Source organism: Myotis yumanensis, unplaced genomic scaffold, assembly GCF_028538775.1.
Source record: "Myotis yumanensis isolate MYYU_CA2020_CCGP unplaced genomic scaffold, mMyoYum1.0.hap1 SCAF_7, whole genome shotgun sequence".
NCBI lineage: Eukaryota > Metazoa > Chordata > Mammalia > Chiroptera > Vespertilionidae > Myotis > Myotis yumanensis.
Genome location: NW_027223758.1, coordinates 33,600,844 through 33,616,939, shown reverse-complemented (window position 1 = coordinate 33,616,939; position 16,096 = coordinate 33,600,844). Strand labels below are relative to the sequence as shown.

At 55.5% G+C, this 16,096-nt stretch overlaps 1 protein-coding gene across 3 annotated transcripts; it reads right to left on the bottom strand.

The window, feature by feature from the left end:
• Positions 1-322: 322 nt before the first annotated feature.
• MYLK2 (myosin light chain kinase 2) lies at positions 323-13,766 on the bottom strand. Of its 3 annotated transcripts, XM_070420106.1 has the most exons (13): positions 13,628-13,766; positions 13,434-13,533; positions 11,308-13,000; positions 10,137-10,438; positions 8,091-8,196; positions 7,470-7,563; positions 5,131-5,240; positions 4,912-5,053; positions 3,410-3,480; positions 3,169-3,297; positions 2,453-2,605; positions 2,174-2,306; positions 323-1,265 (listed from the first exon to the last, which is right to left on the bottom strand). In XM_070420106.1, the coding sequence occupies exons 2-13, from the start codon at positions 13,483-13,485 to the stop codon at positions 1,185-1,187; spliced, it is 3,066 nt and encodes a 1,021-aa protein (XP_070276207.1). In that variant the 5' UTR covers positions 13,486-13,533; positions 13,628-13,766; the 3' UTR covers positions 323-1,184. The 3 variants fall into 3 exon arrangements, 1 of the variants encoding a protein (XP_070276207.1); XR_011472124.1 differs by lacking the exons at positions 323-1,265; positions 2,174-2,306 and adding an exon at positions 2,746-2,813 and having other exon boundaries at positions 2,526-2,605; XR_011472125.1 differs by lacking the exons at positions 323-1,265; positions 2,174-2,306; positions 2,453-2,605 and having other exon boundaries at positions 3,270-3,297; positions 3,410-3,813.
• Positions 13,767-16,096: the final 2,330 nt, after the last annotated feature.

Below are 16,096 nucleotides of genomic sequence, written 5' to 3'. Positions count from 1 at the left end.
GAGTAATAATAATCTCTACCACCTAACCTTTCTGAGAAGAGTAAATGAGTTAATATACATACACGTGCTTGGATAGAGCCTGGCACGCAGTAATCACCCAGTAAGTGTGAGCTGGTGCTGTGACCTCCCTCTCACAGATGAGGAAACTGAGACACAACGTAGGGAAGCCACTGGCCCAGATCATGCACTGGGCAGTGTGGCTCCTGAGGCTGCACCGGCGACGGTTACACTGGGAGCCAACACATCGCTAACAGGCTGGTTCTCAATGAATGGGGGTCGCCTGTGACTTCATCTGAATGAATGCAGAGAGAAGGAGGCCACATCCAACCTGTACATTTATTTACAAGGCACAAGCTGAGAGCAGGTTGGGGGCTGCCCACGGCCTTTGCACTCCATCCTCCGGGGCCTGCTGACTCCATCACCTGAGGCCCACGTGGCAGGGATGGGGGCCCACAGCGGCTGGGTTGAGCCAGCGAGGCCCTCAGGCAAGTTCGGGGGTGGTCTTCACTGTCCCCCAGGCCCCTCCCTGCCCCCTCCGCCAGGCCTGGGCTGGGCGTCCTCTCTCTCACTCAGAGTTCCTGTGTGTTGGTGGTCGGCAAGGAAGGTGGGTGGGAGCTGGAGCTGGCCAGATGGTGTGTGCTGGGCCTTATCTGTTGGGTGTAGGAAGGCAGGCGTGGCGTGAAGATCCTCTTTCACAAAGCCGGCTCTGTCTCCCGGCAGCTGGCCTCAGGGATGGACTTGGTTGCCTTCCTGCCCCACCAAGAGCCTCCCATCCACAACCGCAGGAGCCCCACACGCTGGGACCCCAGCCCTCCCACTTCAGCCGAGAGCAAGCTCAGGCCAGGGATGCCCGGGTGGGGCCAAGCAGGGGTCACCAGGCCACAGTTCCAAAGGGGGAGCCAGGGAAGGAACCACGGGCCTGTGGCATCTGGGCGGTGGCCGATGGGCCGGAGCCTGTCTGGGGAGGCGTGAGCAGGATGGATTCCGGCCACATCCGAGGCAGCTCTCATCGGGGCAGCGGTCGCTGTGTGGGGGCGTGGGGAGCCCCGAGCCTCCTGGCCTGGCGCAGCCTTGTCCTGCCCAGCCCACCCTGGGGTCTGGCCATCTGCCCTGGCCTTCTGGGCTGTGAGGCCTCAGCCCCGGCCACCATGGAGCTGCATCCAGGCCTCCACCGCTTCTGGGGCTCAGACCCCCAGAGCCATCAGTGCCCCTGAGCTGCTGATCTTCTTGAAGCGATTGGCAGCGCTGACAGCAATGAAGTTTTTCTGGGGGAGGGTGGAGAGGGGTCCCAGTCAGCATCGGGGCAGCTGAGTGTCTCCTAAAGTCCCCTTTATTGCAGGAGGGCCAGATGCCAGGGAGGGTGCAGTGCTCAAAACGGCCACAGGAGGGGCCATGACTGCGTCCTCCAGGATTCCTTCCTTCCACACATTTGTCAGCCAGACTAGCGCTCTGTCAAGGTGCTCCAAGTAAAAGATAAACCCCTCGCCGTGGCCAATGAGCCCCTCCACACCCTGCCTCCCGCTCCTCTCGGCGCTCACTCCCCCACCCCTTTGACTCTTCATCAGTCCTGGTTTCCTACCTGCTCCTCACACTCGCCAACCATGCTTCTACCTCAGGGCCTTTGCACTGGCTGTTCCCTCTGCCTGGGACACTCTCACCCCTCACCCCCTTCAGGTCTTTGTTCACATTCTCCCTCTCAGTGAGTCCTCCCTGAGCACCTATTTAGAAGTGCGACCTCTCCTCTCCTGACCTTCCTTGTTCTTTCCAGAGCCCTTCCTTAACCCTTTTCCTATCTCCCACCACCCCACCACCACCACCAGTAAGTCCACAGAGACTGAAATCCTTGTGTCTTACCCACTGTGTATCCCCAATGCCTAGAGGTAGTAGAAGCTCAATAAATATTTGAAAAATGAAGGAAGGAAGCCTGTGATGAGGTCAGAGACCTTGTCCTGACCCTGAGCCCCAGATGGACGCCCTCCTCAGGGTGGAGGGGGTGGGCGGAAGGTCAGGAGCCAGCCCAGGACAATGAGAAAAGCCAACCCTGTTTTCCAGACAGGGCCAGGCCTGGTGGGCAGAACCTGCCAAGGCAGGGCTGGTGGGGCCCCGAACCTGGTGCCAGGAGCTCTTCCCGCCTTGCAGCCCCTCCCTTCACCCACCTCCAGCCCAGTGGTACCTTCCAGCGTCTCTTCATGAGGTATTTCTTAAGCAAGATCTGGGACTTGAGGCGTCGATTACAGCGCTTGGCTTTCTCTGCCAGGTTGTTGAGCCAGGGGTGGGCGAGGCACTGGGCAGCGCTCATGCGGGCCCTGTGGGGAGGGGGCGGCGTGGAGAGGGTGGGTGGCGTGCCCACGGGCACTGGAGCCCAGCCGGCCTTCCAACCAGCTCCCACCCAGCCTGCACACGCATGCACTGGGCTCGCACAGCGGGGTTCGTGTCCTGTGGTGAGCCTCACCCCTGGTCCTTGACGATGAGGTGGGAGACAAAGTCTTTGGCCTCATCTGACACCGCCTCGAAGGTCTCCTCGTCAAAGTACCAGTTGGCAGCTAGGACATTGTTTAGGGTCTCCGTGTCATCATCGCCCAGGAAGGGGGAGAGGCCGCTCAGCCTGGAGGGAGCGGATGGCGGAGGGCAGCGAGGTGAGACTAGAGAGGCTAAGCCACCTTGGAGGGTTTGGGGGATGGGGATAGATCCTAGGAGGCAGCACCAGATGCTGAAAAGACTCCCAGCCTCTCACGGGGGACAGACCTGAGTTTGAATCTGGCTGGGTGACCTTGGGCAAGTCACTTCCCCTCTCTGAGCCTCACTCTTCTCATCTGTAAAATGGGCATAATCATCCCAGCTTCCCAGGGTTACAGTCAAGAAGAGGAATGGTGAGTGCACAAAAGTGTCCACCACCCCTGTGCCCCCACCCGGGGTCATCAGAGATCTGCGGTCCGGAGCCCTGGGCTGGGATGCTACGCCTTTAGAGGCCTTGGTTCCTCCATTTGTAAGATGGGTGCAAAGTTCCCCTTTCCTGGTTCTCCCTAACTCTCCCAACACCCAGCAAAAGCCTGACTGAGTGAATGAGTGAGGTGAGACCGCCTCACCAGGACCCCAAGGCCAGTCTTGGCCTCAGCTGCCCACACAGGCGCCCCAACCCCAGGAACACCACGCTCCCTTGGGGCTCACAGCATGTAGGTGATGACCCCCATACTCCACATGTCTGTCTTGTCGGAGATTTGGTCGTAATTCACCACCTCAGGAGACAGGAACTCTGGGGTCCCAAAATTCACCTTCATCTTCTCGTTGGGGTTATACCTGGGGGTGAGACCAAATGCTCAGAGCACAGCCCACTGCCAGGCACCCTGGACCTCTCCCTCGCCCTCTGCCCTCCTCAGAGGCTGGCCCTGGCCTCCCCCCAAGGTGGTACCTCCGTGCCAGGCCGAAGTCAATGATCTTCACCAAATGGCCGGTGTTGTTGACACACAGGATGTTCTCTGGCTGAGGAGAAGGGGTGGCCCGGATTGGCCTCTGACCCGGCTCACCCTCCCTCCCTGTTCAAGTCCACCCGAGTCCCAGGTCCAGCCAGAGGCCCAGGCGGCCAGAGTTAGCAGCCCATCCAAGACCCCAGACCCGCCTGCTCCAGCTCAGGCGTGGGACCTGAGCCCGAGAGGGATTGGGAGGAGGTCTCGCAGCACCAGGCTTCTGGGTGGGTGCAGACGGCACTTCCCCTCATCTCAGGCCATGAAAGAACAGGTTCTAGCAGTTCTGAGGATGGAGTGGTTCTGTGCCCTGGTGAGAGGCCAGTGCAGGGCCACCGCCAGGTACGTGGAGCTCCAGGGACCAGAGAAAGAAAACACTAGCTCAGGGCCCTCAGAAGCCTCTTGGTGCGGAGGGCTTCGCACTGCCCCTGGCATGCTCTAGGGGGGCTACTCTTGTCTCCCAGTTAGGGATGATGACAATACCTACAAACATCCGGCCTAGCTCCTCGATCCTCCCAGCAGCTCTGAGGCAGAGACTGTCACTTTCCGTCCCCATTTCACAGCTGAGAAAACTGAGGCTCAGACACAGAAGTGACTTGGCTACAGTCACCCAACAAGTGCACGGTCTTTTGATATCATTCTGCCTGCCGCCAGCCAGCAAAGACCCGCAGCGCACGCTACAGGGTAGGGGCCGGGCGCGCAGCGTGCTTTCTATCTTCTCTCGGCCCCTTTGCTCCTCACCCTCGGTATCGAACAAAGACACCCATCGGTGCTCAGCCATGGCTCCCAGAATCCTATGTGAGTGAAGTTACTTCAAGGCTAGTCCCTCCCCACTCTAGGTCTTCATATAACACTACCAGTTGATCATAAAATCTATCGTTTCCCCCAACCTGCTATCTACAAGGACTGAGCAAGGTCGGAAGAGGGATATCAATAGTCTTCCATTAAACATTTTTTGTTAGCACCTACTGTGTGTGTATTGCTGCACTGACTGATCTGTGTTTCTGACTCCCCTCCTGGAATTTTGTCTATTTTTTCACCCCTGGATCTCCACCTGCTGGATCACTGTAGGCCCTCAACAAGTATGTGTTGACTAAATAAACAAACACCTGCAGTGTCTTGCAGGGCCCAGCACAGAAGTAAGTGCTTTTGCAACACTTATTAGTAAGTTCTTTGTGGGAGGCACTGCGCTTGGGGATCACAGGGCTGCAAAAGTGTCTAGTATTAGATGCTAGAAGCTCCTAAGAGCTAGGACCAAGTCTTTCACTTTGTTTTCTGCCTCATTCTTTATTTCTGGTATTTAGTAAGTGCTCAGTAAACCCTTTTTGAGTCTACAGGTGGGAGGGAGAGAAGAAGGGGTGAGAGGATGGGGGGGGTGGCTGGTTGCAACGCTGATTTCAAGTGGTCAGATGCTGCTACCGACCCCTCCCAGGAGGCCCAGCCCCAGTACCTTGAGGTCCAGGTGCAGAACCTGCATCTCATGCATGAAGAGGATCCCGTCGCAGATCTGCCTGACAAACACCATGGTGTCCACCTCGGTCAGCTGGTAGTCCTCGTCCACGATCCTCTCGAAGAGCTCGCCGCCCTCGATGCTGCGTGCACAGACCCCTCTACAGGCTGCTTCTGGGCCCGCGGCACCCCCCGCCCCTCCCCCACTGCTGGCACTCACTACTCCAAGAACAGGATGATGTCATGTGGGGTCTCGATGGCTGCGTAGAGCTGGATCAGATTGCGGTGGTTGAGCTGGTTCATAACCTCGATCTCAAGCATCACCATTTCCTGGGGACCAGGGAAGTCGGGGACCATCCAAGTGTCATCACTCCCTGCCCTCCACCCTCCAGACCTGCACCCTGAGGGGAACCTGGCCTGGACCACTGCCCAGCCTCCTCCTCACTGGCCTCCTTGCCCACCCACAAGCCTGTGTCCTCACCACCCCCGGTCCTTCCTGCTGGGACACCATTCCTTTGTAGTTCTTCCTCTCCTCCTGGCAGAATACTGGGAACCCAAGGGCCCAGACCTCCCCGCTCATCACTCCCCTCCCTACACTCTCTCCCTGGGCATTCTCCTCACGCCCCATGACTAGATAACTCCACCCGAATGTGATCAATCTCCAAATACATATCTCCACCTCTGAGCACTCCCTTGAACTCAACATACCCATTTCTCCAGCTGCCCAGCTGCCATTTCCCTTGGATGTCTAGAGGCACTCAACTCTGTCAAGTCCAAAATGAAACCCTTGACAGCACCCCTTCCCCACATTTGAGCTTGTCCATTAGCAATAGGACATCGCTCTTCACCCAGGCGTGCAGGACTACACGTTAGGAGCAATCCCAGATTCTTCTCTTAATCTTGCTTCCTCACACCCCATATCCAATCCGTTAGTAGATCTTCTGACTCTACCTTCAAACTAGATTACAAATCCAGTGATTTCTCACCTCCTCCACCACTGCCTTCCTAGCCTAAGCCACCATTATTTGTCACTTTGAAAAAGTTTGCAAGCCAGTTGTCACATAGGTAGTTTGAAATCAGTTATGGTAGAAATATTTACACCACGGAAATTGGCAAATGCCACAAATCAGGCCTCTCCCTGAACTTTCCCCCACCAGGACATCGTATCTCTACCTGAATCACTTCATCTCTCTCATTCCACTCCTCCATTTGTGTCTCACCTTACACACATTCCTCAGAGAGGCCTAACCTTGCCCCCTCTCTCTGCGCACCCCCTCACAGCTCCGCACTCCCTGTTTCTTACCTGCCTTTGTTTTTCTTCCTAGCACTTCTCAGTTCCTGGCACCAGGCCTTTTGCTGCATTTTGCTTTTTAGTTGTCTGTTTCTCTTCTCTAGCATGTCAACCCATAAGGGCAGGGACTCTTTGAGTTCACTGCCATTTCCTTTGCACATTGAATGGCACACCAAAAATTGCTTGGGAATTAATTAATCCATAGCTGCCTCCAGTGAATGTGTGCAGCACACATGGATTGAGCATCTACACTGAGCCAGGCCCATGATCGAGGCCTGGGGACCCAGCCGTCAATAACATGGATCCAGGCCCTGTCAAGTGGAAGAGGCAGAGAAAGACAGAGTCACATAGAAAATACATGCCTCCCACATGTGCTTAGAGCTACGACGGGAGTTCAGGGCACTCGGAGCAGCTCTTCATGCTCCTCCTGGGCTCCAGCCTCTGCACGTGCTGTGGTCTCTGCCTGGAAGGCCCATGGCTCACTTCTCAGCTCCCTCTGCCTCAACTCAAGGGTCCCAGCAGTTCCCTCTATTTCCAGCTCTCAGCCCTCTCTTCCCACAGTCCCTCCTTCTTCATAGTCTTCAGGACAGCAGCCCAGGAAGGCTCCCTGACCCACAGGCTGAAACAGGAGCCTCCTCTGCCCTCTTCTCACTGCCGCCCTGCCCTAGCTTTCCCAGTTACAGCTCTCACTACACCAGGTGGCTAGGTTGTCATCACCTCCTCACACACCGACTCCCTCGCTCCATGTGAGCCTCTGCCTGCATTCCTTCCTTCCTCACTTGTTTCCCCTTCTTTCCTTCCTCCCTCCCTTCCTCCCTCCCTCCTCCCCTCCCTTCCTTCCTTCCTTCCTTCCTTCCTTCCTTCCTCAGCAAGCCCTGCTCTCAGCCTCCTCTGAGCCAGGCCTGGGCTGGATGCTGGAGGCAGAACTCTAGACCAGGCCTGTTCACTTTGGTGCTGCCTGAGGGCAGGGACCACATTCACTTCATTTCCAGACGCCCAATGCCCAGCACAGGCCTGGCCCAGAGCCTGCACTTATCCGTGCTTGTTGAAGTGAACAACACAGAGGGCATGAATATCCCGTGCCTAGAATGGGCAGTCCCGGGACACGTTCACTAACTGAGGTGTCTGGTTTCCGTTTAGGGTCATCAGGCCCCAGTGGGAGGGTTGTCTATCTGTCCATCTGGACAGACACATGGGTAGAGGGAGGTGAGAGGCCCCACACTCCAAAGATCCCGCCTCTCACATAACCAAGCCCCCACCCCCACTACCTTGTCTTTGGGTGTCTGTTTCTTGATGACCTTGGCTGCCAACTTGAGGCCGGTGGCTTTCTCTGTGCAGGTACAGACCGCTCCAAACTTGCCGCTGGAGAGAGACGAGGCTGGGAGTGACGGGGTTTCAGGGCCAAGGGCCGAGGGGGCCTGTGTTCTGTGCCCATCTGGATCCCCACCGTGAGGTGGGGCCCTCATCCCAGCCAGCCCTCACTCCCTCCTGAAGCTCTACTTCAGGGACAATGGCTGAACCACACAAACCGCGGGCACAGGAAGGGCAGGCTGATCCGCAGAGTGGTCCCTGAGGTGACAACCTGGAGCTCTGGGCCCCAGGGGAGGAAACCTTCAGGGCTTTTTACAAAGCAGGAGTCACCTGAGACAGACAGGAAACTACTGCCGCTCCTATAGGAAATACTGAATGGCCGACGGTGTGTCTGTGTGAGTGACAGTGACATGACTAGGCCTCAGCCACGTGACAGCTTGCACATGACAGGTGCAACCACCAGAAGGGATGTGTTCACTGGGTCACGTCCAGTGGGGTGTGGCTGGGCCTTGCTCAGGGAAGATGCAAAGCCTCCGGGGCTTCGATGCTCTTCAGGGGCCCAGGGGCCCAGCTCTTACCCGCCCAGTGTCTCCTTGGAGTTCATGCTGAATTGACTGTTGACATTCCCAGTCCTCAGCTCCACGATGCGGTGGGGGAAGGGGGCCGGGGGTGGCGGGCAATCATCTGGAGGCAGAGCAGAGCCATCACAGTCAGTGCCAGGGGCTGCTGAGGATCCACTGGGCACTCCCCCCCCCCCCACCTCCCCGCCAAATCCCTACTTCACCCCCCACCCCACCCGTGCCTGGCCTGGGCGCATCCAGAGAAGTTCACTGAGTGATACCTGGGGGACAGCTGGCTCCAGGACAGGGGCTAGGGGACTCGGTTTCCAATTTCAGCTCTGCCACCACCATACAAAATGGCCTTGGGAGGCCTCTGCCTCTGACAGAGGGAGGCTCACCTACTCCGGGCACCACCATGGGGATGGTCCATTAGACTCCTGGGACCCCCCCAAAGCGACCTGCATCCCAAGCCATCTGCATTTCCATTGAAGAAAAAGGGGCCAGATAGGGGTTACTATGTCTGATGGGGGCAGTGATGGGATCTGCCTACCATCCCCTCAAATAACACCACAGGCTGGCCAGGCCAGCGGAATGGGTGTCTAACCCGTGCTTGGCCGGCGGGGGGGTGGGGTGGGCAGGGAGTAGATGGATAGGGGGGTTGGTGGGGAGATGGGAAGGGGAGGGGGGGTGGAGGCAGGGAGGGAGTTTGTTAGGGAGAGGCTGCCACCTAGTGACAACAGCGGTGAGCAAGGGGCCCTGGCGGGGGCAGGCTGAATCACCGGGAATGGAAAGCTCTTTATAAATAGCAAGAGGTGGCAGGGAAGCCGGGCTGGTGATAAATCAAAGGCCCTTGGAGGTGGTTCAGGTCCCGTCACCCTGAGGATGTGATTTCGGGGCGGGGCGGAGGCCTCTGCCTTATTCAGGAGGAGGCAGGGCTCCTGGCTGCCGCCCAGCCGCCAGGCCCTCCCACCCTGTCTGGGTGGCACTGTGCCGCTCACTAGGCAGGCTGGCGAGTCTCCCAGGGCACCTCGGCCCAGGGGGGGAGGGTGTCAGGACACTCTGGGCTCTCCTGACCCCATCTCACCCCACCCCCAGCCCAGCCGTACCCTGGCCCAAGCCTATTCAATCCACCGGCCAAGCTCACGCATGCTCAGTGGCTCCCTGCTGCCCGCTGACTAAGCCAGGGCTCCTTGTCTGGTCACCAGTTAAGGCCACGCCACGGTCCTGCCCCATCTCACGTGCCAGCCTCCTTGGCCACAGCTTCCGCACAGACACCTGTGCTCCTCGGCGCATGAACCCTCCCCACCCCGTCCACGAAGTGGTTTAAGTACCAAAGTCTGGCGTTTTAGTCCTTCCACAGACTGACTTCCAATTCCACGGCCCAGGGAGCTGGTGTTGCTCCAGTTGCCTGCCTGACATTTTTCAAAGCCCCATATTAGCCAAAGTAAAAGAACGCCAAACGGAGCTCTGGCGTGAGGACGCCCTGAGAGGTGCAGGTCCTGTCCTCGCTGTGGATTTGGGGGCGCTTGTTCCATTTCCTTTTGCTGAGCCTCCAGCTCCCCACTTATCAGAAGGGTCTAGACCAGTGGTTCTCAACCTTCCTAATGCCGCGACCCTTTAATACAGTTCCTCATGTGGTGGTGACCCCCAACCATAAAATTATTTTCGTTGCTACTTCATAACTGTAATTTTGCTACTGTTATGAATCATAATGTAAATATCTGATATGCAGGATGTATTTTCATTGTTACAGATTGAACATAATTAAAGCATAGTGATTAATCACAAAAACCAATATGTAATTATATATGTGTTTTCCGATGGTCTTAGGCGACTCCTGTGAAAGGGCCGTTCGACCCCCAAAGGGATGGTGACCCACAGGTTGAGAACCGCTGGTCTAGAAACTCATGCTGCCTGGAGTTGTGTGGCACTTAGATGAATCAGCCTGGGTGAGACATGGCTCAGAGCAATTCAGTCCTCTAAAGTGGGGAGACTTGGGGATCCCCATCCCCTTTTCCCTTGGGCCCCCAGGCAGCCCCAAGCCCACTCCTGCCCCTGGCCTACCCAAAATCTGGAAGCAGTCCTCCTCCCTGGCTGTGAGACAGAGGGGCTGCCCTGCCTCCGATCTCTCCGGGGGCACAGCCTGGAACTCGATGCCCCTGGAGGTGTCCCCTTCCACCTCAGCCGGGCCAGCCTGGCCTGAAGCCTTCTCTCCTGCTTCCTTCTGGCTGCCACGCGGGATGTTTTCCCCTCCTGCTGTTGCTTTGGCTGGCACGGGATCTGTGGGGCTGGGGGTCACGGGCACCCCTTCAAAGATGAGCTCCAATGCCTCATTTGGGGGCTTCTCAGCCAGCGGCTTCTCCGGGCTAGAAGGTGAGAACACAGAGGTGATGCCCTTCGCAGCCACAGCCCCACTGTGGCCTCCGGCCGGTCTTCAGGCTTCCAAAGCCTCATCTGCTCTCTGGAGCGAATATAACCCTGCCCCCCACCCCGAGTGCATGGGGTGATGCATCCCAAGTCACTTTGTGCAAAATCAAGGGATGTTAATATTATCATAAATGACTGTGGTCATTACCTTGACTATTAACACACTAATAGATAATAACTGACCATTAATAGGATTAGTGATATGAGCAATCATTATATGGATATAATTAGGGAGGTAACATAGCTTTTGATTCATAAAAACAGTGGCAATGCAATTGATGTTAATATGAAATTTAAGTTGATATGGTGTTATTATTTATTGTGGTTTACAACATATCATTAATGGCCTGGTTAATCTGATTAGCACTCAGGTAAGTGTAATTGATTACCTCATAAGACTGATGCTTTATTATGAAAAGTATTAGTAAGTTATGAAAGTGTTAGGAAGGATCTACCCATCTGTTATGAGTCAACTTTCCGTGTTATACTGATCATTATATTAAGAAGAGGGGTTTTCCTTTCCTCCTGATATCTAGGCTCCACCCTTGGCTAGACCCAAGTTCACAGAATAAGGGGAACTCTGAACTTCAGGTGCCTAGAGAAGAAGAGTTCACCTGAGCGGTCTCTGAGGACCTCTCCGACCGACATCCCAGGCTTCTGTGAAATTCCTGCTTTGTGCAAGAGGTAGCTGAACATCAGGCCTACCCAATCCAGCTCTGAATGTGACGGCAATGATTCCCAGGACAGGGGCGCTCAGCACGACCCCTGGGACAGAGTCCCCTCCCTGATCCCAGGCAGGGGCATTCACCTGGAGATGGCAGCAGGGCAGCTGGGGCAATGCAGAAAGGCCGGTGAGCCCCTCCTGGCCGCTGCTTGGCTCTCTATTGCTTTCTTTCGCTCCTTGGCCTCTCCAGGATCCTGGTTGCCCGAGGACTCCTGATGATCGTCGTCGCTGGGCTTCTTGACACTGGCCTCAGCCGTCTGGGTCTGCTGGGGCAGGGCTGCTGGCTGCCCAACACTGCCCAAGTCGCCTTCTCCCTCGGGCCCCTGGCTGCTAGCTGAGGGTTGAGCCAGGCCACCTTTCCCTTTCTCTGGGGCAGGGGCTTTGGCACCTTTCTTCATGGTGAGTGGACCAGAGGCTTTCTTTGGGTCTGAGGGGCCAGAGTCTTTCTTTGGGTCTATAGGGCCAGAGTCTTTCTTTGGTTCTGGGGGGCCAGGCTCTTTCTTTGGATCTGAGGGGGCAGATTCTTTCTTTGGGTCTGAGGGGGCAGATTCTTTCTTTGGTTCTGGGGGGGCAGATTCTTTCTTTGGGTCTGGGGGGGCAGGTTCTTCTTTCTTTGGGTCTGGGGGGGCAGGTTCTTCTTTCTTTGGGTCTGGGGGGGCAGGTTCTTCTTTCTTTGGGTCTGGGGGGGCAGGTTTCTTCTTTGGATCTGGGGGGACAGGTTCTTTCTTTGGTTCTTGGGGACTAAGCTTTTCCTTTGGGTATGGGGGGGCAGTTTCTTTCTTTGGATCTGGGGGGGCAGTTTCTTTCTTTGGATCTGGGGGGGCAGTTTCTTTCTTTGGGTCTGGGGGAGCAGTTTCTGTCTTTGGGTCTGGGGAGACAGATTCTTTCTTTAGTTCTGGGGGGTCAGGTTTCATCTTTGGGTTTGGGGGGGCAGATTCTTTCTTTGGGTCTGGGGGGGCAGATTTCATCTTTGGGTCTAGGGGGACGGATTCTTTCTTTGGGTCTGGGGGGTCAGGTTTCATCTTTGGGTCTGGGGGGGCAGTTTCTTTCTTTGGGTCTGGGGGGTCAGGTTTCATCTTTGGTTCTGGGGGGCCAGATTCTTTCTTTGGATCTAGGGGGGCAGGTTCTTCTTTCTTTGAGTCTGGGGGACCAGGCTCTTTCTTTGGGTCTTGGGGACCAGGCTCTTTCTTTGGGTCTGGGGGGGCAGATGCTTTCTTTGGGTCTTGGGGACCAGGCTCTTTCTTTGGGTCTGGGGGGGCATGTTCTTTCTTTGGTTCTGGGGGGGCAGGTTCTTTCTTTGGTTCTGGGGGGGCAGGTTCTTTCTTTGGTTCTGGTGGGGCAAGTTCTTCTTTCTTTGGGTCTGGGAGGGCAGTTTCCTTCTTTGGGTCTGGGGGGGCAGGTTCTTCCTTTGGGTCTGGGGGGACAGATTCTTTCTTTGGGTCTGGGGGGGCAGATTCCTTCTTTGGGTCTGGGGGAGCAGATTCCTTCTTTGGGTCTGGGGGGACAGGTTCTTTCTTTGGGTCTTGGGGGGCAGGTTCCTTCTTTGGGTCTGGGGGGGCAGGTTCTTTCTTTGGGTCTGGGGGGGCAGGTTCCTTCTTTGGGTCTGGGGGGACAGATTCTTTCTTTGGGTCTGGGGGTGCAGGATTCATCTTTGGATCTGGGGGGGCAGTTTCTTCCTTTGGTTCTTGGGAACCAGGCTCTTTCTTTGGGTCTGGGGGGGCAAGGTCTTTCTCTGTAGCTGAGGGTCCTTCGCCTGCTGCACCTTTAGGTGCATTGTCTGTAGAGGAGGTGAGACGCCAGTCAGGATTCACCCTCCTTCCCCTCTCTCCCCAGCCAGGCTCACCAGAGACCAGCTCTGGGCCAGGTCCCCACTAAGGCAAAGATTTGCAAATGCTTGTCCCCCTGAGCCTCTAGGGCCCCTTGGGATCTGAGAGTCCTGTATAGAGGGCTCCCGGTCCTCTGCTGGGCCTGGACGCCCTGTCACTCCTTGCCCTGGATTTAGTGCCATCCATGAGAGCTTCACATTTTCCTAGTTTCTCTGGGGAGGAGTTCATGTAAGCTCTTGACCAGCCCAGTCCTACCCAGAGAGAATTCGGATTTCTGAGTCCCCCAGGCACCACACAGAGAACTACCACTGAGGAACTGGCCCAAACCTGGATTCAAACACCCCTCCCCAAGCTCCTCCCTCGCCTCCTGCCCCAGCTTGGCACCTGTTGGTGAGCTCTGGATTCCCAGCTCCGCTGCTCCGTTTTCTGTCGCCATGAGGTAGGGAGGCGTCCGCTTCCGCTTGTCTAACTCAGGTCTTTCTAGCTGCAGAGAGAAGCGTGGGGTGTGTCAGGCGGTGGGAGTCCTCCTCTTGTCAGGCTGAGAGGCCAGGGCCAGCTGACTGAGGGGAGAGAGGTACCTGGAGCAGAGAGGGGCAACCCGGTGCCGTCTGTATTGCAGCGGCTGCCCAGGAGCCGTCCTGGGGCAGTTGTAAGGGATTGGGCCGGGTGGGCAGAGGCGGAGGCAGGGGCGCAGGCAGGGGAGGCGGGGACGGAGGAGAGGATCTCTTACACCAGGGGCCATGCAGCTCGGACTGCCACCACCTGTCACTCTTGGCCCCCATTCAGAGGACACAGCATTCTTCCCACGGACCGACGGGAGGGGGGGACGGGGGCGGGGGGGGGAGTGGTGTTGGAACAAGCAGAAGAGAAAAAGGAGGGGGCACCTGGGGCCCCGGGGCACGGGGCAGCAGCCTTTTCCCAGGCCTTGGCTTGAACAGGATCAGGGTGGGGCCTGGACGAAGAGGGGCTCTCAGGCAGGGCTGAAGGGCACGATCATGCCCAGACTGGGCCCTGGCTCTGCCCACCTGCATCCCACATGTCCTGGGTCCCCCGGAACCTGGTTAGAGCCACACAGGCCCAGAAATAATCACCTTGACCCCAGTGCCCAGCTCTGTGCCCATGAGCTCTGCCTGGCAATTGGACCTACTTAGACCATCTTTGGGTAAGAAATTGTCTCAGAGGCTCTTGCTCAACATGCCCATGGGCCTAAAAACATTTTCTTTTGAAAATGTCTTTTTTGAATCATTGATCGGCTGCCTCCTGCATGCCCGCTACTGGGGATCAAGCCTGCAATCCGGACATGTGCCCTGACTGGGAATCGAACCATGACCTCCTGGCTTATGGGTCAATGCTCAACCACTGAGCCACACCAGCCGGGCTACCTTTTAACTATATATATATATATATATATATATATATTCTTTTCTTTTTATTTTATTTTTTTTAATATATTTTATTGATTTTTTACAGAGAGGAAGGGAGAGGAATAGAGAGTTAGAAACATCGATGAGAGAGAAACATCGATCAGCTGCCTCCTGCACACTCCCTACTGGGTATGTGCCCGCAACGAAGGTACATGCCCTTGACTGGAATCGAACCTGGAACCCTTGAGTCCGCAGGCTGGCGCTCTATCCACTGAGCCAAACCAGTTAGGGCCCCTTTAACTTTTTTATTTGAACCATGAACTACGTGAACAGTTTACTATTCAAAGTGAGTGAATATTTTTTAATATATTTTTATTGATTTCAGAGAGGAAGGGAGAGAGAGAGATAGAAACAAAGATGATGAGAGAGAATCATTGATCGGCTGCCTCCTGCATGCCCCACTCTGGGAATTGAGCCCACAACCCCGGGCATGTGCCCTGACCGGGAATTGAACCATGACCTCCTGGTTCATAGATCAACACTAACCACTGAGCCACGCTGGCCGGACTGAGTGAATATTTTTTTAGGTGAGAAAATGCTGAGGAGGTTGGTACTGGCTAGAAAAAAAAACAGAGTTGGAGCTCCTTCCTCACTCTTGACAACTTTTGCTCTTCCTGGCCCTCTCCTCCTCCATTTCTCTCCTCAATGTCCAGTTGACAGCCTGCCTCTTCTAGAAACAAAAATAATACTGATCCTATCTAGTACTTGCCATATGTGTCAGGCCTTGTTCTTGGTGCTCTTGTGTTGATTCACTCACGTGATCTTTAGAACAATCCAATGAGGTAGGTACAACTTCAGACGGGTAAACTGAGGCACAGAGCAGTTAAGTAATTTACTCAAAGTCATTCAGTTTGTAAGAGACTGAGCTGGGACTTGAACCCAGGCTCTCTGAAGGGAAGGGAGCTCCCTTTTTTTTTTGAGTGCTTATTATTAGCTTTATCCATATTGTCTTAAAACATCATCTTTTTAAACAAATATATGTTTTTATTGATTCCAGAGAGAGGAAGGGAGAGGGAGAGAGAGAGATAGAAACATCAAAGATTAGAGAGAATCATTGATCAGCTGTCTCCTACTGGGGATTGAGCCCACAATCTAGGCATGTGCCCTGACAGGGAATCACACCATGACCTCCTGGTTCATGGGTCAATGCTCAACCACTGAGCCACACCGATCGGGCTTTTTTATTTTTTCCTCACCTGAGGAGTGAGGATATTTTCCCAATGATTTTTAGAGAGAGAGGAGAAACATCGATGTGAGGGAGACACATCAATTGATTGCCTCCCGAATGCACCCCAACCGGAGGCGGGGATCAAACCTGCAACCCAGTCATGTGCTCTTGATGGGGAATTGAACCTGCGACCCTCCAGTGTGCAGGCCAACACTCTAATCTCTGAGCCATGCTGGCCAGGGTTAAAACATCATCTGATAACTCTGTGGGGAGCTTTCATCTTATTTTCTAGATGAAGACAGGGAGATCCAAAGATTGAGTGACTTGCCATGACCAGTGTGGTTCAGGTGGTCGGGTGGCATCCAGTGCCCCAAAGGGTTGCCAGTCTGATTCCTGGTCAGGGCACATGCCTGGGTTGCAGGCTCGATCTCCAGTAGGGTGTGTGCAGGAGGCAG

Bases quoted from the DNA above. Each gene is read 5' to 3' on its own strand.
- MYLK2 (XM_070420106.1), bottom strand. From the start codon at position 13,485: ATGGCGACAGAAAACGGAGCAGCGGAGCTGGGAATCCAGAGCTCACCA. The intron at 10,439-11,307 runs GTGAATGCCCCT...CTCACCTTCTAG, and splicing joins TGCCCTGCTGCCATCTCCAG to CCCGGAGAAGCCGCTGGCTG. The intron at 5,241-7,469 runs GTAGTGGGGGTG...CCTGGTCCCCAG, and splicing joins AACAGACACCCAAAGACAAG to GAAATGGTGATGCTTGAGAT.